The sequence below is a fragment of the Lolium rigidum genome, chromosome 3 (assembly GCF_022539505.1).
Source record: "Lolium rigidum isolate FL_2022 chromosome 3, APGP_CSIRO_Lrig_0.1, whole genome shotgun sequence".
NCBI lineage: Eukaryota > Viridiplantae > Streptophyta > Magnoliopsida > Poales > Poaceae > Lolium > Lolium rigidum.
In genome coordinates, this window is record NC_061510.1 from 228,805,485 (window position 1) to 228,828,517 (window position 23,033).

General features: G+C 41.1%; 2 protein-coding genes across 3 annotated transcripts; one reads left to right on the forward strand and one right to left on the reverse strand.

The window, feature by feature from the left end:
- Positions 1-1,463: 1,463 nt before the first annotated feature.
- On the forward strand, positions 1,464-5,941 carry LOC124703094 (auxilin-related protein 2-like). The gene is made up of 8 exons (XM_047235300.1): positions 1,464-2,099; positions 2,812-4,225; positions 4,308-4,458; positions 4,554-4,651; positions 4,810-4,875; positions 5,088-5,177; positions 5,313-5,489; positions 5,570-5,941. Exons 1-8 carry the CDS (start codon positions 1,486-1,488, stop codon positions 5,606-5,608), a joined length of 2,649 nt encoding a protein of 882 aa, XP_047091256.1. The 5' UTR covers positions 1,464-1,485; the 3' UTR covers positions 5,609-5,941.
- A 1,006-nt stretch (positions 5,942-6,947) lies between these two features.
- Positions 6,948-17,558, reverse strand: LOC124703095. 2 transcript variants are annotated; one of them, XM_047235303.1, is made up of 28 exons: positions 17,370-17,558; positions 17,171-17,291; positions 16,973-17,088; positions 15,525-15,641; positions 15,268-15,408; positions 14,671-15,112; positions 14,424-14,577; positions 13,610-13,731; positions 13,380-13,471; positions 13,032-13,287; positions 12,891-12,942; positions 12,254-12,402; positions 12,105-12,175; positions 11,841-12,014; positions 11,272-11,340; positions 11,021-11,125; positions 10,854-10,943; positions 10,072-10,147; positions 9,904-10,000; positions 9,747-9,816; positions 9,473-9,652; positions 8,593-8,715; positions 8,430-8,513; positions 8,163-8,347; positions 7,931-8,069; positions 7,792-7,851; positions 7,517-7,621; positions 6,948-7,434 (listed from the first exon to the last, which is right to left on the reverse strand). In XM_047235303.1, the coding sequence occupies exons 1-28, from the start codon at positions 17,472-17,474 to the stop codon at positions 7,321-7,323; spliced, it is 3,609 nt and encodes a 1,202-aa protein (XP_047091259.1). In that variant the 5' UTR covers positions 17,475-17,558; the 3' UTR covers positions 6,948-7,320. The 2 variants fall into 2 exon arrangements, with proteins under 2 accessions (XP_047091259.1, XP_047091258.1); XM_047235302.1 differs by having other exon boundaries at positions 14,424-15,112.
- Positions 17,559-23,033: the final 5,475 nt, after the last annotated feature.

The window sequence follows — 23,033 nt, forward strand, 5'->3', positions numbered from 1 at the left end:
GCATGGTCCGTTGGTTGAAGACATCAAGGTGCTACTGGACGAGTTTGATGCCTTTGTTGTTTGACACGTGCGACGATCTTGTAATGAAGCTACGCATAAGTTAGCTAAGATGGGTTGTGAAAATAAATATTGCAATAGCTGGGTAGGATCTCCTCTTGGATACCTGGTGAACTTGCTGGTGTGTGATGATGGTGTTTAATGAAAGCAGCCTTTTCGATCTAACCCCCCCCCCCGATAAACTCTCTGGACTGAATTTTGATATTATCAGTATAAAACATTATTTTGATTTTATCTATGCATTCCTCCTTATCCTTGAATTTATCCTGATGGTTCTTATATTATTTGCCGCTATGGTTTGTAATTTTGTATAGACGTAGCAGCAATCGAACCCATGAAACTTTCTCTCTATAAACGAACTGTCTACACATTCCCGAAAAGTACCTAGAATTAATTTTTTCACATTCTTAACCGTCTGCTTTAATATTGTAGAGTAGCTCCTCTAGAACCGCACTGCCGGATCTATGCTCTCCGGATCTATGCTCTCCGGATCCTCTAACTTGAAAAAGCAAAGTTAGATAAGCTAGGGTGCCCTAAATTTCCTTCTTCCAAGCTATATAATTTAAGCCAAAATAACTAAAATATAATTACATAATACAAATTTATATATGTATTTAGAGTAATTACATATAAGCAAAATTATGGTGTAACAAAAATTAGTTTATTTTTATATCTAGAGTAATTAATTACAGTAATTAATAGCGCTGACTTGCTTCCTTAAGAGCATCTTCAGTCGCATCCTCCAAACGACTTCTGGCAAAAGCGCTGGATTGGTCATCTGGGAGACGCCGCGGCGTGGTGCCGCTTTGGGGGAGCTCCCGTTCCTAGCCGCGTCCCCGAAACGTGATCTCCAAACAAAAAAGCAAGTGTAAAAGTCATATCTAGCATCCCTGATAGAGCCTCTACACACAGGGGATGAGCTAGGGACGCCGGATAATATTTGGGGCACGTCCGGGCGGAGGCGGCCTTTGGAGCGTGCGACTGGAAGCGGTTAAGTGTCCGGCGTCTCCCATATCTCTTCGGAAGACGCTTTGGGACTCTAACGTTAGAGAATCCGGCTCCGGATCTATGGGTAGCTTCGAGTTTGATGCACAGATTGAAGTTAGTCTTATCATTTGATGATAATAGGTTTTGTTGTTTTGACATTGTTTGTTTTGTCTGCTGACCACATTTGTACCGTATTTCGCTGTATTTGTGACTTGCACTTTTTCATAAAACAGCACGAACTTCTTTTTAAAAATAGTTGGGTGTGCATGCCAACCTCAAGTGGGCCCAACCTCTATACACCGAATCGAAGGATCCAGCAAAGAGGGAGAAAGACACATCACCGCCCGCTTCTCTTCCTCCCCACTTTCTCTCTCCCGATCTCCCAACCTTTCCCCTCCTGCTCTCCGGCGAGCCCGCCGCCGCCGCCGCCGTCCGCGGACCATGGACGGCATCGAGGGGCTCCTGGCGCGGGACTTCGGCGTGCGGCGTCAGGGCAAGGACGCGCCCATGGCCGCCTCCCGTGGCGCTGGATCCGCCTGGCCCAACCCCAGATCCACCCCCGCCCCGTCCTACGACGGCCTCTTCGCCGCGCCCGGACCCGCACCGCCGCCCTCCGCCTCCGCCTCTGATCCCTCCCTCGACTCGATCTTCGACTCCTTCAAGGGCACCTCCTCCTCCTCGACGTCGACCAAGCCGGCCTTCGACGACGACTTCTTCAACCCGACCAGCGGGCTGAGGCCATCCACCTCCTCCACCGCGCGCTACGACGCCGAAGACGTGTTCGGGACAGGGGCGGCCCCCGCGTTCGATGACGTATTCACGGCCAGCAGCAACCGCTCGGCGCCGCCTTCCTACGACGACTTCCTCGGCGGGTTCGGCGAGAAGCCGCGAGCGCAGGAGACGAAGAGGTCGGCGGTCGTCGAGGACGACGACCTGCTGGCGGGGTTCGGAATGAAGCCGGCCGGGGAGAATAAGAAGAAGCCAGTGATGGAAGAGGAGGCCCCGTTCGATGATCTGATCCCCGGATTCCCCAGAAGCAGCCCGCCAAAGAGTAGGTGAGTAAGCTCTTGCTTTGCTTGCTTAGATCTGCATTGGGTTTGGGTCTTCATTATTGCAGATCAGGGTCTTGGGCAGGGTGATGTTGGATGAATTCAAGTGAAATGCCGACATCTAGAACCAGTTCCTAGTGAATCTGGAACCGACCTTAAGCAAACAGAAGAGCTTGCGTGGCATCGGTGATTAAATTGAGGAAAAATAGCCAGTGATCTTTTCCATGCGGATGCTGATGCTTTTATTCCTAATACTTTAAATCAGTTGAGATTATAAGGAAATAAAATGCACTATGATAGTTCAAATTTGTTCAGTTTTGAACTAAAACCACGACACTTATTATGGATCGGAGGGAGTACCTAATTTTCACGACTAGTCTTCGCAACCAACTAGTCAGACTAGTTTTGCTACTAGTAGTCTAGTCACGACTAGTCTTGGTTTTCAGTTGGAATGCAAGTACCAATTCATAGGCTAGTCTTGATTAATCGAGAGACTCTTAGTTCTTGTGAGGCAGCTAATGACTACCAGAAAATCTGAGGATAAAAACATACTCGAAGAATCAATCATAAGTTGTGCAATAAAATATGTTAATTACTGTAAACCTCCCACTTTTATTTATGTTATCCACTAGCGCATTCTTGTAAGTTCTGTGAAACATGTATTTTCTGTTGACAAAGATTACGTTGTCGGTTTCGTAATATTCACTATAAATTCCAGGAACACTAATGATGATAACACCAAGAAGCAATCAGTTTCAACTTCAAAATCAACAGCCAGCATGGTTGATGATCCATTTGTTGTTCTAGAAGGAGAGTCTGCTTCAGGCTCCACATATCCATCCCCGGGCGGTTTCACAGATCCATTGGAAGATCTAAATAAGCCTGTAAAGACTGAAGGAAAGAATTTTGATAGTACTGCTGATGATGATAATCTATTTGAGGAGTCCAGTACTTTTGACCAGGTCCCAAAATCATATCCTTCGTTCTCCTCTGAAAGCAATGGTGATACCAATCTACAAAGCAAATCCCGAGACTCGAGGCCTGTGCAAAGCTCAGCGAAGAGGAATCCTGGAAGCAGATCTTCATTGGAGGACTTCGAAAACGGCATGCACAAATCGCAGTCTGCAAGGTACTCTGATATTCATGTTGATGACAGTTCAGAGAGATACAGTGGCAATGGTATGGGTGACCAGTCACCGGTATCTACTGAATCTGAAGACGATATATGGCTTACGGTTTCTGAGATCCCCCTCTTCACACGGCCAACTAGTGCTCCTCCACCTTCCAGATCACCTCCTCTTCTTAGACAAAAACCTCGGGCTGCAAAAGCAAATGGAAAGAATGATGAGTCTGCGCAGCAGTCTGGCCAAAAGCGCAACCACTACAAATATTCGCCAGAGCAAGCAGATATTTCTTCAATAGATGAATCAGAGGGTGTTGCCGTGGGCAAGCCACAAAGGCCTGTTCATTATGACACCAATGCTTTTGAAGAGGACGAAGAGTATGGTACAAATTCTTCAGCTCGTGAAGAGAGAGAAAGCCAGGAAAGGTTGGAACAAGCACAAGAAATGAGACTAAGGGAGGAACAGAGAAGACGTGAAAAGGAGAGGGAATTGGAACAGGAGAGAGAGAAACAAGCTGTTGAGAGGGCTACAAAGGAGGCACGGGAGAGAGCAGCTGCTGAAGCTCGTGCAAAAGCTGAAAGGGATGCCCGCCAACGCTCACAGCGTGCTGCTGTGCAGAGGGCTCATCAGGAAGCCCGTGAGAGGGCTGCAGCTGAGGCTAAAGACAGAGTTGCAAGGGCCGCTGCAGAAGAAAGGGAGAAGGCTACTGCTGAAGCCAAGGAAAGGGAGCGAGCTGCGGCTAGGGAGAGGGCAGCTGCTGAAGCCAAGGAAAGGGAGAGGACTGCTGCTAGGGAGAGGGCTACAGCAGAAAGAGCTGCGACAGAGAGAGTTCAGCAAGAAGCAAGGAAGCGAGCTGAGCGAGCTGCAGTAGAAAGAGCTGCTGCCGAGGCTCGACAAAGGCATGCAGCAGCAGCTGCTGCTGCGGCTGCAAAAGAAAAACAGAGTACACCAGATGACCTCGACTCTTTCTTCAGTAATAGTGCACCAAAGCAGAGGACACCAACAGCGGTACATACAGGCCCCAAAATATTTACATTAAAAAATGTCTGGATTTAGTAATGTCGCCTTTTGCTAATGTTGGGTATTTCAGGAATCAATGTTTGATCCTCAACCACAAGGTACAGGAACAGCTAATGGATCACAGAGACCAGCTTCTACCTCAGCATCTACGAGAAAAGCAAACACACCATCAGCCACAAATATGTTTGGCAATGGTCTATCTGACCTATTTGAATTTGAACGTACTGGTCCTCCCAAAACAGCAGTTCTATAACTTTGTAATGATACCATTTCCTAATCTTGCACCGTTTATGATTCATTTAGCATTATTTTTCAGCACGTTCATCATCTGACGTATTTCAAGATGTTGAGGGAGAGAGTGAAGAAAGAAGACGTGCTAGATTAGAACGTCACCAGAGGACCCGTGAACGAGCGGTAATGTTTCCACCTCTTGCTCTCACTAGATACAGCCAGTGATCAATCTGGGTCATTCCGTATTATATTTGTCAACGTTTTTCCTATTATAAAGGAATAATGGATTTTTCATTCTCCTACTACTGTTCATCATATTATAACAACCAACATATCTCCAGGCGAAAGCTTTGGCAGAGAAGAATGAACGAGATATGCAGGTTCAGAGGGAACAAGCAGAAAGAGATGTAAGTGTTGTGTTGCTCATATAACTTGCAAGTTGATTCTGCTTATGTAAAAAGTATGTGCTGTGCTGCTATTGCACATCTATTTTCAGTATTTCATGGACTTCGATGGCATTTTCTTTGGCTCATGATAGGGCCGCATGTCTTGGCCCTTTAAGCTTGACTTTCTTGGTTACTAATAGTTACTTATTGTTTTTGGATTTTCTTGATTCCAGAGGATTGGTGACTCGTTAGACTTTGAAATTAAGAGGTGGGCCGCTGGAAAAGAGGGCAACTTACGTGCTTTATTATCAACTCTGCAATATGTGAGCCACTAATGCCTTCTCCACTGAAGCTATTCTTCTTATGTTTTCGCCTGATTCTGTGCTTTACGTTTGAGTGTTATCATTGTTTTATTGCATAAATATGCTCAGTATTCCTGTTTGCTTCCTTCTAAACAGATACTTTGGCCAGAATGTGGGTGGCAAGCTGTCTCCTTGACAGATTTGATTACTGGTGCTGCTGTTAAAAAGCAGTACAGAAGGGCGACCTTATGCATCCATCCTGATAAGGTGCAACAGAAGGGTGCAACTCTTCAACAGAAATATATCGCTGAGAAGGTCTTTGATATGCTTAAGGTGCGTATTCTGCTGCTTTGCAACAATTATTGGGTTTGTAATTCATATGGCTTATATTCCCCTACATTTGCATGAAACAGGAGGCATGGAACAAATTTAATTCTGAAGAGCTCTTCTAAGCCGTTCCTGTGAATATACAGCCAGCTTTTAGTTGTACCCACATGAAGCACTGGAGGATCAAGACGGGAGAATCGGTGATGGCGTGATTTATTAGGATGATTTTTACAGCGTATTATACATTGGAGGGCCAATATTACATGTATCTCTTCCATACCATTCGTTTATAATCAGACCACAGAAGTCGAAAACACAGTTCATGCTTTACTTGATCTTGTGAAGAACAGATGTACAATTTTGCTTTGCCCCATCATTATCTCACTCTTGTAAATTGTACAGCTTGTACATTAATCTGGAACATGATTTGGAATACTTTGCTATTTGAGTTTCCCCCATATATTGTCGTTTAATTTGTCATGGTTTTTTTCTTATAGTTTTGATACATGTCTTTTTCCTTCAAGTTGGTTGTTTTTACTTTCTTAAGTTAAGCACGCACATGGGCATCATTCACGTACAAAATAAATTAAATCTGAGGCTGAGTATGCGTGATGCCTCCCATTATGTACACGGTCCTATAGACAACCTGGGCGACAAATGGCTGGAAACAGAGAGGATTGGGTCAAGAGCACATTCTTTGTACTCTCGCTGCGTGAGAAAAACATTGATAAATATATATAATGACATAAATGTGTGACAGAACAATAAACGACAACATCCTTCAGTACAAGGGCACCAACTTAACCTATATGAGACTTAATGTGTGTATGTGTCGTCTCACAGACTCACAAATGATCTGAAGACAGAAACATGGGGAAATGCACTTTGGCTCATAGGAGCATATGCTCTCATTATGTGAATCCACATTTTAAAGTATTAAAAAATTCTAAACTAAATTTTTACATGTACATCTAGACATTTTATGTTGGTACACAAGTTTTCAAAAGAAAAAACATTTTTCTGTGGCTCCTGTAAAAAAGACAAATTTTAATGCTGTAACACGACTACGTACAGAACATTTTTTTGTCTTTTTTGTACACACCACACAAAATGTTACTTTTTTCACGAAAACTTGTGAACGAACATAGGATGTCACAACGTATAAGAAAAAATTTATGTCAGATTTTTTTTGACATTTCTAAAATTGTTTTTTATTATTTTCTATAATGGGTGCATATGCACGCGTGTGCCAAAATGCCACCTCCAGAAACATGCCATTATTCTATAAGAAAAAAGACGTCATTTAACAGTTCATAAGATCCTGTGAACAAGAACCATCATACTATAGAAAACAGTAAAATATTCTTATTCCATGTCCCTTCATTTATATAGACAGGCCTATAGCCAAGCCGCCCGACAAATGGCTGCAAACAGGTCATGAAGAGATGTCACCAAGAACCATCATACTATAGAAAACAGGAAAATATTCTTATTCCATGTCCCTTCATATAGCATGTACATAGGTACACAGGCCTGGAGCCAAGCCGCCCACCAAATGGCTGCAAACAGGTCATGAAGAGATGTTGGGGCACAATGGTGATTTCAAGTTAATCTTAACTTGGGAGCACAAACAGAAGCTGATAAGTAACCCAGACTCGGTGCACAATTCTAATTACATGGGAGGGGGGTTGTAGGCCGGCCGCTGCTCCTGAAGGGAGAGGAGGAAAAACCCAACTGGTTTTGGCCGGACAAGTTGTCGCCAGGATGCTATTGCCGAGGGGTAGTATAGCAACTGTACAATGTGGCAGGGGTTCTAGTTTCGATTTTATTCTTGCTCTCACATGAAGTAGCTCAGTGCTTTCTTCTTCCTCGAACCGCCTTCGCCATAGAGCTCGTTCCATTGAACGAGCTCATTCATGTTTGCCGAATCAGATGACACACTCGCACAAACCTACGGTAAAGAAACAAATTATGTTACCATCCTGAAGAAATAAAACAGGGACCAGGTGAGATGAATGGGTTATTGCGCCCACCTGCTCATGGGCAGATTTGAAGTCATCTAAACTAAGAGGACGGACGTCCTCGCTTCCGTGCAATGCAGGCTCAGGCCTGCCTTCTGCTTTTGCTACATTCTTCTCCTGCATAGAGGAAACAGTCGCTTCAATAAATAAAACTATTCCCAATGGATAACCGCAATAGAATTTTATCTACGACGATGTAAACCAAATAGCCTTTCATCAAGGTCATTTGTTTCAATACATGACACAAGCAGGCCGAAAATAAAGAAAAAGGTCATGCTGCATCCTACCTTCTTTTCCTTCTCTAGGATTTCTCGAATGGGGAAGTGCGCCGCAGTTACACATAGATTCTGAAAACACAAAAAGATCAGTTAAACTTCTGCAGTCACTGTTGATGCTTATAAGCATACAAATCAATATCAAACATACCTTCAGGTCACTTCCTGAATATCCATCAGTCATATTGGCAAGTGAATCCAGATCAGTATCTTGTCCCAACTCTTCTTTTGCTAAAATTACTTTCAAAATTTTCTCTCTATTTGATGCGTCAGGCAAGTTTACCATTAGCCTACAATATTGATAATAATTAACGATCGAATGGTTAGAAACCAATTGTCGGCAGTTAGATTATCCCAATACAAGGCATGAAACTGGTTGCTACCTGCGGGGGAACCTCCTAATGACAGCCTCATCCAGGTCAAAAGGTCTATTTGTGGCACCAAGAACCAGTACGCGCTCCTTATCTTTAGTGCGCAACCCATCCCAATTTACCATAAATTCATTTTTCATCTTGCGCATGGCTTCATGTTCCCCTGGATTTTCTCTCCTTCCTAACATACTGTCAACCTGTCCAAAGATATACACTTATTAGACTGCATAAATAGCCAGATAATCAACATGCTAAAAAAGTAATGTATACTCTCCATACCTCATCGATAAAAATAACACTGGGAGATATTTTACTCGCTAACGAAAATACAGCCTTTACATATTTCTCTCCTTCGCCAAACCACTGAAAGTAGACAAAATATCATTTAGCCTCAAGAATCACACAATTTACCTCACCAATTGCTTTTTAGAAGAAACCATACCTTCGATGTAATGCTTGACATTGATATGTTGATGAAGTTAGCACCTGCTTCGGTTGCTACCGCTTTAGCAAGCATTGTTTTCCCAGTGCCAGGAGGCCCAAAAAGCAATATTCCCTTGCAAGGCTGCAACCAATGGATTCAGAGGAGGCACTTCTAAGATCTTGACTTAACTACAGCAGCAAATTTAGGCAGTAGACATATTCTTCCAAATTTAATACCAAACAGGTCACAAATTACTGGTAAACCCCCAAATATTTAATATTTCTCAGAATCTGGAAACTCCCATGTCCAAATTTATGGCCAAGACGTTCAACGCAAAAGGTACAGCTTATTTTTATTTCTCTACCGATCGAGTTAAACCCAGCTAGCCTATAACAGCCCACATTTCCTTCAAAATATTTTTCACTTAATTTTAGGATTTTCGAAAACAAAATACTTACAGAAATAATACTGCGATACCTAGGGCAATCATGCATTCAGATGAGCTCAAGGGTGAGAGCCCTAAACAGGCGAACTGATCTCACTTCTGTTTGCATGTAATTATTACCGATTTTGAACCTTTCAGTACTGATGGTCTAATATTGTTGTAGGAAATAGGAAACAAAGAGGTATTAAATATCTCAATCATGATGTGCAACCTGCGGTTAAAAAAATCTTAAGTCCCCATGTGCATACTACAGCCTTTTGTTACTACCTTTGTTAACTGCCCTTTGCAGAACAATTCAGGCCTCACCGATTTTGAACCTTTCAGTACTGATGGTCTAATATTATTGAAGAAAATAGGAAACAAAGAGGTATTAAATATCTCAATCATGATGTGCAATCTGCGGTTACAAAAATCTTAAGTCCCCATGTGCATACTACAGCCTTTTGTTGTTACCTTTGTTAACTGCCCTTTGCAGAACAATTCAGGCCTCTGGAGTGGGAGCATCACCAATTCCTTCAATGTTTCCTTCACATTTTCCAAGGCTCCAATATCATCAAAGGTGACTCCAATATCATTCGGTGGTATAACATCTGCCAAAAGCCTTTTCTCAAACTCATTCTCTGTGGCAACATCCTAAGAAAAAGAAAGTAACTCAGAAATATATATACTGAAAAACATTCAGTCTTGGGAAATCACAAAGAATGTTTGATATGTGCGAGAGAAGTACCTTCAACGATTTTTTTGAGCTCTTATTATCACTATGCATGCTCTGCAGCATGTCGAGCCCATGCTTAAGGCTGTAAATCGTAAGTAGTAAGTTAGCTCTCCAGAGAGAAGACTGAAAGCAAACAGAGGAACAAGGAAACTGGCAACTGCATGACTACCTTTCGCTCGTGAGAACAAGTTTACCATCCTTGGAGGTTTCGACTTCATTGTTCTTAAGATGATAACTGACAGCATAGCCGACAATCTTGTCAACACCTAAGTTTCAAGCAACAAACACTTTAGTTCAAAATTCTAATGATAAATTGCAAAGATAAAAAAATACTCACTTTCATTAGTAAGCGACTGATCTTTGATGAATAATTCTTCAAGGTCATTGCATTCGATTGCACTGCGACTCAGAAACTGCATTACAGAACAATGAGCAACCACATAGATACAACAACAAGATTAAAGCCTTTTTCCCAAGCAAGTTGGGGTAGGCTAGATATGGAACCCAACAGAAACACAAGGAAGAGAGAGAGAGAGAGAGAGAGAGCAAAACAAAGAACGTGTAAACTAAAATTCCGGCACATGAATCGATGATTTCCATGCACAGTCCTATCAAGAGCCAAATCTCTAGGTACATTCCAATCCCTCAAGTCTCTTCTTACAACCTCTTGCTGACTAACTAACATAGATACCCATTCTAAATTGGGAAGGAAAATAGTTGATAAGAGTAAAGCCATTATAGTCAGCAGGAGAATATGGACATGAAAAAATTTGTAACTGCATGAATACATAACATGCAACAAACAATGTAGTACGAAACAAACCTCTTGAGAAAATATTGCAGAAGGACTGTTGAAATAAATTAAGACGACATCTTTACTCTTATAGTTACAAATTACGATGACAGGAGGTATAGACAACTCAAACAGTAAAAAAAAAAGAGCTTATGTAGCAGCACAAAGCATTTGGCTAGTACTATAGAAATTTACATCACCTAGGGCCCAGGCAGGTTGGAACAAATACTAGCAACCATAAATGATGACCATATACATTTTAAAACAGGAAAACACAAATTTCCAAGCGATAACTATAAACTTGTATTTCCTGTTGTTCAACTTACCGTACGAATGCTACTGATGTTGGATTTTGCTTTAAGGGTTTCAACGTCAAGATCCAATTGTTGCTTCCAACTGGTTAGCAGTGCTTCATCCTGAAAATTTTGTTCTTAAGGTTAGACAGCATACTTAAGAACCACACTTAAATGAGTGTAACAAGGGATATCGTTACCTGTGGAAGCTGGATGGAAATTTTGTTAGGAAAAAGTTTATTTAGATGTTTCATTGCTTTCGGGCTTTCTTTGTTCCTTTCGTGCAACCGGCTACCAAAGCTATCCTGCATTTATCAATATAATAATGCATTACAACACAGCGAAACAGATGGGAAACACCAGAGCCATGTATTCATAGGACTAGTAAAAAACTATATGCATTTGAAAACACTAAACAAAAAATAATATGAACAAATCAAGTGCAAGTTACCGGGAAAAGGTCAAATAGCGTCTGGCTGCTACTAGCGAACTTTGTAAAAAGAAATCCTCCAGGATGTGCCTACAAGACAGATTATAGCACCATCTTAGCAAAATTTGATGGCCCTTGAGAGATCGCCAATAAGAATCAAATAAGGAAACAGTTCTTCAATCAGTTCAACACATTAGAAATATTACTATCTAATGCCAGTTTGCAATATCACATAGCTCATGCCAATTCTAAGACATACGACAAGTCACACTACCATGGGAACTCAACACTCCAAATTTGAGTGATATCTCGAAAATAATATACTACCTTCCATTCCAAAGCTTAAGGCTTTTTTTTCTTAAAGTCGAACCAAGTAAAGTTTGACCAAACTTTTAGAACAATCTATCAACAAATATGATATTTTGTAGATACCATATGAAAATATATTTCATTATCTATCTAATGATATTGATTTTGTATTTTGCGTGTTAATATTTTTTGGTAAAAACTTAGTCAAACTTTGACATAGTTTGACTTTCTCAAATCAAAATAATATAAGCCTTAAGCTTTGTGATGAAGGTAGTATGTACCTTCTCTTTACGGCTGTCCATCTGGGTGTGTGATCCTATGATAAGAACGCCAGGTGGAAGCAATTCAAGTTTGCTCCTTAAAGATGAAAATGATTCTGTAATTCCAGTAAATGATTTCTCGATATCCTTTAGTAACACTATCAGAGAGCTGTTTTTGCTTTCTTCTGAGATGACCTGACAGGCAAGGAAAATAATCGTATCAGTATTATAACTTGAGGCTGATTAATGTTTGCAGAATTTCCAACTCCAAGGAAGATGCAGTACCTCAATTAATTCGGTCATAGCTAGCCTCTCAACTTCTTCGCCACCAGAACAGTCTGGGCGAAGTAATTCAGCTGCGGGGAAAAACAGTCAGAATAAATAACAATCTGCAAGAACTATTGAACATGTGGGATGCAGAAGTTTTAGCTAACCAGAGCAGAAGAAGCCATGATCTTCCTCGCACAAACCACCAAGATCATTACCATCAGGGATCTGCTTATCAAATCGGACTCCAATCTTAGATGATCCATTTTCTTCAAAAGCAAGCATCACTCTGCCTCGATAACCATAGCTGGGGCCCCTGAAGACCAATCAGGAGATTTATCAACAAATCATAAAATTGGTCCCATCAGGACAAAAGGATATGTTGTTATCAAGCTAAATCTGAGCTGGCATTATAGCAACATAAGATAATCCCCACTGGATTGTGCGCTATTGAAAATCCAGATTGCATGTTGCAAAATTCCTATTTCTACTGTTCCAAGTAAACAAAGTATTTGAAGGTACGATTGAAATGCTTTTATTGAGAGGAGATCCTCTGTCCCGTTGCTGTATGTGCCTGTACGACAGGCCTACACCATACATTTCAACAGGTAAATGTGACTGTCCACCCATGAACTCCATATTTCTAGTGTTTTCTTCACTAAATATAGGAGAGACTCCGTCACCTCTCATACCACCCCAAACATTCTAAAATCAATTCCACAGATATCGCTTAAACCAAACGAAGTTCTTGACAAAAATTAAGAAATCTAAGCAACAGGATTTTGATGATAATAAAGGAGGTACCTAGGAATTGCTGCAGGTGGCTGAGCTGGACCCACGTACCTCACCCTCTCCCCTACAGAAGATGTGACAGTGCAATTATTTCTAAGAAAAACATGGTTGAACTAGAAATATTCATTAAATAACACTCAGTTGCTACCGAACCTTCTCTAAAAGTATAGCCCTTCGACGTAGCTGTTGAGGATTCTTGTTTGGGCAAAGTTGCAGAATGTAGAGTGGATGTGCCCACAATATCAGCGTTCACACTGGAAGCTGGTGCAACTGGTCTCCTAAAGTGCATGGTGTCTGCCAAGGAAGGACGGTGCTTATGAAGAATTGTCAATTTCTCTACGAACGCCCTGTCCCCTGATTTATCAGTCTTGACAACATCTTTCTGGGTTTCTGGGTCCTTTGAAGGCACCTACATATATTTTTGTTTCAAATAAAATTATTGAGAACAATCGGACTTCAAGGTTTTCTCAAACTTGTGAGTGTGACCATAGGAGAACTTACCCCAGGCAACAGGAGTGAATCGACAACAAGTAGTCTAGCACCGAAATGTTTGGCAAGTGCCTTTATCAATGTTTCCTGATAAATCTCAGAACCTGATGCATGTTTGCATTAGACAAATTAGATGGATACGGAAAGAGAGCGGGATAATTACCAACCAAACATGTGCACTAACATACTTCAAGGTTCTAAATTTTACTTAACACAAACAACACTAACTAAACAAAGTTTACCTGCTGGACCAGATAATAAAATTCGCTGGTTTATTGATGAAATCTCGGAAAACTGTTTAATAAACTCCTTCTTTTCCAAGTGTAGGAATGAACATGACAAGAGCACATTCTTTGTATTCTCGCTGCATGAGAAAAAGTTTTGTAAATATATATAATATATAATTATATAAATGTGTGACGACTGACAAACAATAAACAACAACATGCTTCACTCCACCTACTTAACCTAAAAAAAATGCAACCTAATCTACGCCCATTACCTAACGAACACTATGAACAAGTCATGCAGGACTAAATGTGTACTTTTTCTGGACAGCATCAAAAACTAAGGGCTTGTTTGCTTCAAAGGAATTTTGTAGGATTTTTCCCCATAGGAATTTTTTCCTATAGAGGCCGTTTGATTCAAAGGATTGAACCCTCGAAAATTCCTATGGATTGCTTTCCTATACTAGACCTCTTGGAAAAATTCCTATGTGTCTATGACAACTATGCTATGCACTCTATAGAAATTTCCTATGGCTTTCCTATGCTGCCATCAAACAACTAGTTGTACCGAACTACTGATTCCCATAGATTTTTTTCCCATAGGATTCAAGGGAGCAGGTCATAGCAATCCTCCATTTTACCTATACCTTCACTTTTCCTATCCTATGAATCAAACAAGCCCTAATTAAGGAGGGACAACCTTAGTTTCCTTATTATCTACTCTAGCATGCAAAGAACAAATTGTATGCAGGTACCCATCATATGCAGGAGCTACAAAATACAGAATAGAGGGCAAGCAAATCAAAAGAATGTTAAGTCAAAGCATCACCTGAGGTAGTAAGGAAAATTCTCAAATGTAACTTCAATATCACTTGGACTAATAATTCCTTGCTTCATCCCGTCCTTAAAGGCTTGACATCTGCTCGGTGGTAAACTGGCTGAAGTGTTAAGATCCGTGATGAGATCCCTCTGATCTTCAAGAGCTTTAAAAAGATCACCAGTCAAATCGAACTCGGATACAGTTGACCCTGCAATCATCCTCAGAACTGGCCTTATCTTATAAGTTGCAATCTTACCGATTTCATCAAGATGAGCATCAGAGCCAAAGCCAGTTTGTCGACTGCTGTCGTTCACAACAGCATCAGGAGAAATGGGAGTTGCAGAAACGTCCATTGGAGAATCTTCAATGTTAGAATTAGCCTCATTAGTATTTTCACCATTCTCGCATTCCTTATCAGGGCTGATGCAGCGCCCTTTTGATTTATCAGAAGCAGATGATGCAATAGGTTGCACTAGTCTCTGATTGTCCTCCCCAGCTGATGCAGGCGGCACTCCTGGTAGGTCCTTCGATTGATTAGACACAGATGCTAATATCTCTGTCCCTGCAACAGCTGAAGTAACTTCTGTTCGGTTCTCCATATGGATATGCTTTACACCAGCAGATGGAGGTTCTAAAAGGCTGATAGCAGATGATGGCACCACTTTAGAAACTTTATCATTCAAAGGATGCTGAAAAATCTGCACGTACGTTAAGGAAACAAACGAAGGAAACAGATCTAATAAAGCTTTGCTATCCCTGAAGTGAACACATTTAGAATAACAAGGAAAAAGTTGGATGGAAGTTGATGGACGGAAACTGCATGATTGCATGAACAGGAACGATAGTAGGATACGTAAGCATGTTTGCCGCATGAACTGAATACAAGTTCATCCCCTCCTGCAAGGGGAAGTTTCACGCCTGGACTTACAGCCCTTCCGTTTAATAGGACAACGCCCTTGTCGCCTGTAACTTCTAACTCGCACGGACCTCCTTGCTGAATAAAAAACATCAAAGACCGATAATTATATACATCACTACATCAGCAAGAAACTAACAGTTCTCCTTCAATCCTCACATCACAAAACTGAGCCAGAAAATACAAGGTTGTACCTCAGTGTGCATCAACTTGCAAAGTACTTTGCTGACAGATTGGTCTTTCAACAATAAATTACATCTTTTGCCTTGGCCGACACAAAATTGAGGGACAGTAATAGAAAGGTGAGGACTCTGGTTCATGCAAAACTTTAATATTAGTACGATATAAGAGTATACTCCATGCATTAATAACAAGATAAAAAAAAGATGAAGTCAAGGTCACTGCAAGACATAGTTCAACCCACACAGATCAACAGGAACATTACGACTTCTGCCTTCCAGAATCCGTAATGTGACATCTTGGCAACATCAATTGGAATGATTTATAATATCAGCATAAAACAGGCCTCATTGCATAAGTAGGGAGAAGCCCATATAACCTAGCTAATAATTACCTAAGAATTGGGATTTCCAACATACAATGTACCTTCGTATCAACCCTATAATTCATATGCTTTTACAGTGCCTACTAGGCTATTACCTAGGATCAAACTGAATATTTATTCTCTCTACAGTTGACTTTAAGAAAAAAAACTCAGCAGCCAACCACATAAAAGGATAATAAATTGAACATGTTATATTGCACTTTCTAGCTTTAACTTCAAATCTTCTGTCACAGGTAAGTCAAAGCCTCCTAAGATCCATTGCGATTTGGATGATGTAACTAAGATGCCAGGTAAGGACATCTATCCAACACAACTAAGACTAGTATCAAGATGAGTACTAGAAGAAAAAAACTAAACACCCAAGTGCAAAGCTGAGACAGTTGCTCGAGAGAATATCTCAAGCTAGTTAGAATATGATTGCTGAAAAATTATTCCCGCATGCATCCTTATAACTCTACTGCCGATCGAAAAAGCTGTTAACATAAACATCTATGTGTGATAAATCCAATGTCATGGTTTCATCAAAAATAAAAAGATAAAAGGCTCTACAATTTAACTGGAACTAAACATTAAATTAAGGCAGTAGCCCAACACCCTCAACTCTGCGCTCTAATCACTATCAATATCCAAGGGCACCTTTGATTCCAAGGATTTTCGTGGGAATTCGAAGGCTGTAGCTCTTAAATTCTTCCTGTGTTGGTATTCTAATTCGTTTCAATTGTAATCCATAGGAATTTGTTGTATGCGTTCCTATGCACCCTGTTCCACAGATAAATTCCATTGATTCCTACCTCTTCCGAGAATGCCTATGGCGCAAAGAAATCCTGTAGGATTGAGGTAAGGCAAGTACTCATAATCCTACAGTTTTACTATTCATGTCTGTTCGAAACGCGCAAATAAAAAGGCTCTACATGACATAGTAATATACCCCACAAAACCCTCCAAACAGGCTATGAAATTACTGAAAACTGCCCTACAGAATCCTACACATCTTAAAGATCGATTCTTGGCATAGCCCGGAATCAAAAAACTGCAAGCAAAATTAAACCTCGATTGCAGCAACAGGAATCCACTCACCTGTGAGCACTGCGAGAGCAGTTTTGCCCATGGCGCCACGTGCTGCTGCGGCACCGTCTCCTTCCTCCTGCGCGAGCTCTCCGCAGCAGTGGCCGCCCGCTTATCCGCTCCTTGATCTGCACCAACGAATCAAAGAACCTAAGAAGTCGATCCCAGATTCATCGTACAAAACCCCAGGATCCCAAAGAATCAAAGAACCTTTATTCGCGGGTGTCAAGGCGTCGTCCGCCAAGCCGGCGCTCCCCGTGGCCGCGGCCGTCACCGAGTCCTCTTCGGCCCTCCCGGGCGCAGACGACGTGGGCGACGCCGGAGGTTCCGCCTGGTGGTGGACACGGTTCAGATCGATCAAATCGGGCGCAAGATTCCTGTCCGATTCGCACGGGGAGAGGGGCCTCACCTTGGGGCGCTTCGGGGGAGGGGCGGATGCGGAGGGGGAAGGTGACGGGGACGTGGACGTGGAGGCCGGTCGCTTGGCGGCGGAGCTCCGGCGAGTCTCCACCATCGCGTCGGGTTCGCCGGAGGCGTGGCGAGGGTTTCTCTCCTCCTCTCCTCTCGTCTCGAGAGGAAATTTTTCGGCTTCGGATTCGTACGTCGGAAATGGATGGTTTTTCTTTTGTTTGGAAATTCTCTTTTGTTATTATAAGATTTCGATCCTTTTTATCTTGGTGATGTGTGATGCCGCGTGGATTTGTGCCGATTTATAACGACACGATGAACGTTTTCGACTAGGACACGTGTGTAAATACCATGCCTTGCCGTCCTCGTATTCGTGGTGTTAGCTTTCGGGAGGCGGTCGTTAATATCGGTTTATATAATATAATTTATTTTTTATTTGAATATACAACACTTTATCGTACAAATCATCACACATGACTTTTGGATGTAATCTAGAGTGCAATTTATATAAATCGCAAAAAAAGAGTGCAATTTATATTTGTAAAGACAGAAGAAAATGTGTGTCAATTTATTGCACTCGCATGAAACAAATATTGAGCAAACCACCATGCCAACTTAATATTGATCACTTCCGACGAATAAGCTATTAAATTGTTGGAGACCACCAACGATTTGGAAAATATGAAAATTGCAGAGCAAACGGTCAATATCGTAGCTAATTTCAACGTCATGACCTCGTTTTGAAGCTCACTGCAAGCAAGTAGACAAGCATTCACATTGGTGGTTTGTGATCTATTATGACCCGATCTCTCATATATCAGATGCAAAATTTTGGGGAAGAGAGAAAGAGACAGGGGAAGGAAGAGAGAAACTTGGGGAGGATTCACATTTCATTCATATAATTCGCTTGTTTCACACTACGGTACTTTTCGGCTACATAACACCACCACTAACCACTTGGCTCCACACACATGACTCCAACTCTCACTTAACTTACTCACCTCGTTCACCCTACACGAAAGCCATAAACGATCTTATGAAACATGCCTTGAAAGCTATTGGTGTGATGTCAGTGTCCGACATGACAACACCCCCTCCCCCAAGAGAAGCAGGTTGTTCCAAATCTCTTTAGGACAACATGGTCTTGTCGGGTAGCCATTTTCAACGGCAACGACGACCATTTGATGCGTACATATAGAAGTGTAACATCTTAGGTTTTGAGGTTACAAAAGAGGAGAACACATCGAATGTGCATTGCATTCATGCATCAAAAATCAAAAATCCAGAAAAAATTCGCGCTTTTGTTTAAACCTATCAAAGTGATTGAAGTTCTCTTGCGTTGATGGAATCGGTATAGGTCATCACGTGAGTGCGCCAAAATTCGACATAACGTTTGTTAAATTATTGTATTTTGGTGTGAAACAATTTGAATTCAAACCAAACATGAATGATATAAAATTCAAATAAAAATTTAAATTTGGATGCCAAACAATCATAAAATGCATTATTTGAGTTTATAGAAAATACAAAATCACAATAGATAAGGAAATAAAATAATTATTACATCCTTAATTATTAAATCATCTTTTATAAGTCCCATAAAAGAAATTCAATTAGAAATAATACAATATTAGAAATAAAAGAAGTTTACAAAGAAAAAAAGAAGTTCTAAATCTAAATCTTCTAAATCTTCTTATCTTGCATCCCCTGCAAAATAAACAACATAGACAAAAGAAATTGTGTTATGTTAAAAACATTTGTCTTCACATTTTTGTGAGGCTTTTTAGTGTTGGAAACTAGCTACAAGGAAATCGAGAACTGGTCTTAATCCCAAGATGATGATTAGAGGGAGAAGTACTCTTCATAGGCATCATTAGGAACAAATATGGGACGTTTGGTTCATGAGGCATCAAATAAAAAGGCAACCATGGATAAAGAGAAACACTAAAATGATCCATTACTATAGGCAACAACAATGTTTTTCCCTCTAATCTATCTAGAGTCCTCTTAGATGCCATATATTTAAATCTAGTAATTCACCCTTGACATTGGATGGTCAGGATGAATAAAAGCCCACAGATTGAAGCCCACGGTTGCAATGTCATACACTAGCAGCCAACAAGTAATACACTTGGCATTACTCAAAAGAAAGAGTAAATAGAGATAAGCATCGGTGTCTTAGACATGAGGTAGAGGAAAGAAATTTGGCTACTAGCAAGGGAAGTGCAGTTGGAATAAAGGCAACAGTAGCTTACATCTAAGGCAAAGCAATTGACATTGTATATGTACATGTAGTGTTGTTTACGAAGCAACACACTCACCCCACCATAATTGTTGTGTTGTCGACACACAACATTAGCTAAGCAGTGTAAAAGCAGGGTAGTAGCAGCCAGCCGCATCACATGTTCTTCCTCTGAACAAAATCAACTAGACAACTTTACCAGTAGCCATTTATCGGTAGCTAGCTGTAATAATTCAGGATTCGAGACGATTGCGGGGTAGAATTAGAAAAGGGTTGTGCATTGCATCGCAAAACTAGGGAAAATTTTGCGCTTAATTGCATAAAACCTAAGAGGGAACAAGTTTCTCTCTCGACACCCGCTAGGGTTAGGCTTTCGAGAGTGCGACAAACTTGGACATGATCTCTTCGGAAATTAGGGTTTGAGAAGAGAGGGGAACATTTGCAATTCACATATTTAAGTTGCATGATTGAATTGAAACAAGTTTGAGTTGAAATTCAAACTCAAACCACACTAAGTCAAATTATATTTAAGGGCAAGCAGGTTTCAATCATTTGTTTTTAGCATCTCCACTATAAAGAGTAGAGAGAAAGAAGCCTTTCGCATCTGGAAAGAGGACACCCACTACAACTTATTATCTTAGGGGCTTGCTTCTTGTGAAGAACTAAGGCAACTCAAATGAATGCTCGCCTACTCATGTAGCTGTCTCTTCTTATTTTATTGCGTAATATGAATTGTAAATGCTGAAAAATTAGATCTCTATAAAGTAAAAAAAAAAGAAGAGTTATCAATTCGGTAAACTCATTAAAAAAAAGAAATGAACAGTCTCACTATTCGATGAACTAGGGTGGGCCAGGGAACTCGTAGCTGAAATAAGGAATTATTCAAATAATAATATTATAAATTGGAAAATATGAATATGAAAAGAATACAAATAACTTATGAAAAGCTCATTAGAGAAATTTGAGCTTTATTGATCATCACACATAATTACATTGTCAATTACAATATTCTAATGAATTAAATATACATAACACATTTCAGTAATTGAATAAAGAAAAGAAAATAAAAATTACCAAGTAATAGTAAACTAGCTAGACTAGAATTCTACATTCTTCTTGATATTCTTGATCAACATCTTGAAGGAGAGATCCTTGATCAACACCTTGATCCCTGCATACACACAAAGATCAAACAAACTTGACCATTAGGCCAAGTGGCAAAGCCACTTGGCAGGTTAACAAAGAAATATGAATTGGGAAGGATAACACCAAACATGCCGAGCTGATCTTCACACACAAGTACCAACCATGAGCAGTGTAAGCAGCTCACAAGGATGCTTACATTAGCACCAACACACAGCCCCAGTGGCTAGTCACCAAGCCAAACTGTCTGGCTGTCGATCAAGGAAGTGACCAGAGAAGGATATATAACCTTTTCAGTCACCAAACCCTAGATTCCATCGACACAACAACCAGCAAGGTAAGAACTGCTAGAACAGCAAGAACAGGAAGAACATATAGTAGCTAGAGTCACCCAACAACTCAATCCATCAAGGATAGCTTGTTGTTGATCAAGAACATGGAGTAGGAGCTCAGAGTGATCACCAGCAAGCCAGGAGGAGCAGGGCAAGGACAAGCACATCACCAAGAGCACACAAAACCTCTACAACAACATAAATTCTAGGAGCTGGAGTGAGGTATACACAAACTCATTAGCAAGCATCAGTTTTGCTCATAATATCAACATGTGCATCACACACACAAGCCAAAGGGTAGGAATAACCTGTTTGCATCATCATTTGGTGTAAACCATTGGATGCTGGCAAAATAGGGATTTAGCCAGAAGAGATGAACCCTAGTGAAAGATTTGTCAAGCCAAGTGTATCACCACTACATCAAACCAAAGAATCAAGCAAGGATTTGATCCACAGCCAGCTAGCCCAATTCATATAGCACTAAATGGTTCATTAAACCATCAGAAATAGAGATAAATTATTGTCTATTGATTTTCAACATCAAAAGCTACTGGCAATTCCAAATAGGGATCACCCAACAAGCATCTATCAAGCCACATCAAGCCACGGAGAGGGGAGCTACCCAAAAACAGCAGATAAATACTGCTAGGGTCACCTCAACCACAAAACCATCAAGCCAAGCAATTTTATCATCACCCAGATGGGTTCAAAGAAGAGCTAGGGTCCTCAACAATGGTTGACATACCTCTAGCTCAAGTAATTTCAGCAAAAGAATCATCACTGCATAAGCAGTTCATCCTAAATAATTAACAGAACATGATAAAGCTTCACAGATAATTGAATTAAGCAAATCAATTATAAGATTCATCACTGCAAGTAGTTCATCTCATTTATCCATTAAATCAAGCCAAGCCATATAGATAAATGAAATACACAAGCAACCAGTAACACATACACTTGCAAATGAGCCAGAGGATCACTGCAAGCATCATATGCTTTATTAAGCAATAGCATCTACCAGCACAGGGTAGGGTGCTACACAGATACCAAGAGCATCACCAACAAGGCACGGGCAGAAGCACAACAAGCAACCATCAAGCAATTGATGATCATATGATCACCAAGAGCTTGCTAGAGCCTGCTAGAGTTAATCATAGTATCAGGAATCAACCAATTACCGAACAAATACACCCAAGCCATAACTGAATAAAGAGAAATTGAATTTATGACTTTATAATTGTATCCAAAAGCACATCAAAGACATGATGTACCACTGGATCAAGTTACACAAGGATAGCACACAACAGACATCACTGGCTCTTGCTCAAGCAAGGATTATTCAAAGTAATCAAGCCAGGGATGAGTTAAATGAATACACATGATCATACAGTAGCAAAGCAACATCTGGAGCAACATGGCAATGCCATGAGCATCACAACATGCTCATGAGCAAGGGCATAAGCTCCACATCAACATAACAAGCACAACTGGCACTTGTAGATGCAAGTATTGCAAGTAGCAGTAAGCCAGAGATGCTCATATAAATGGCCTACGCATATAATCAAGCTACTGCCACAACTAGAGGGATCAAGCAAGCAATGGAGCAGACCTTACCAAGGACAGTAGCAAGAAAGGAATAGCAAGAGCAGTTCATGGCATCCAGGGGGTGCAGCATAGCAGTAAGGGCATGTCATGGACAGCATAGCAACAATCAGTGGCACAGTAGTAGGCAAGGCACTAGGGCCAGTACAGTAGCAGCAAGCATGGCACACGAGCAGTAGAGCATGACCAGCACCTCAACGAGGAGGGTAAGGCCAGCAACTAGAGCAAGTAGAAGATGAGGAGGAGAAACATGAGCAGAGAGGAGGCGTACCTGGAGCAGAGGCACCATGACGTCACCGTGGCGGCACAACCCGGCCACAGCAGCGCCAAGCCGCGGCCAAGCCAG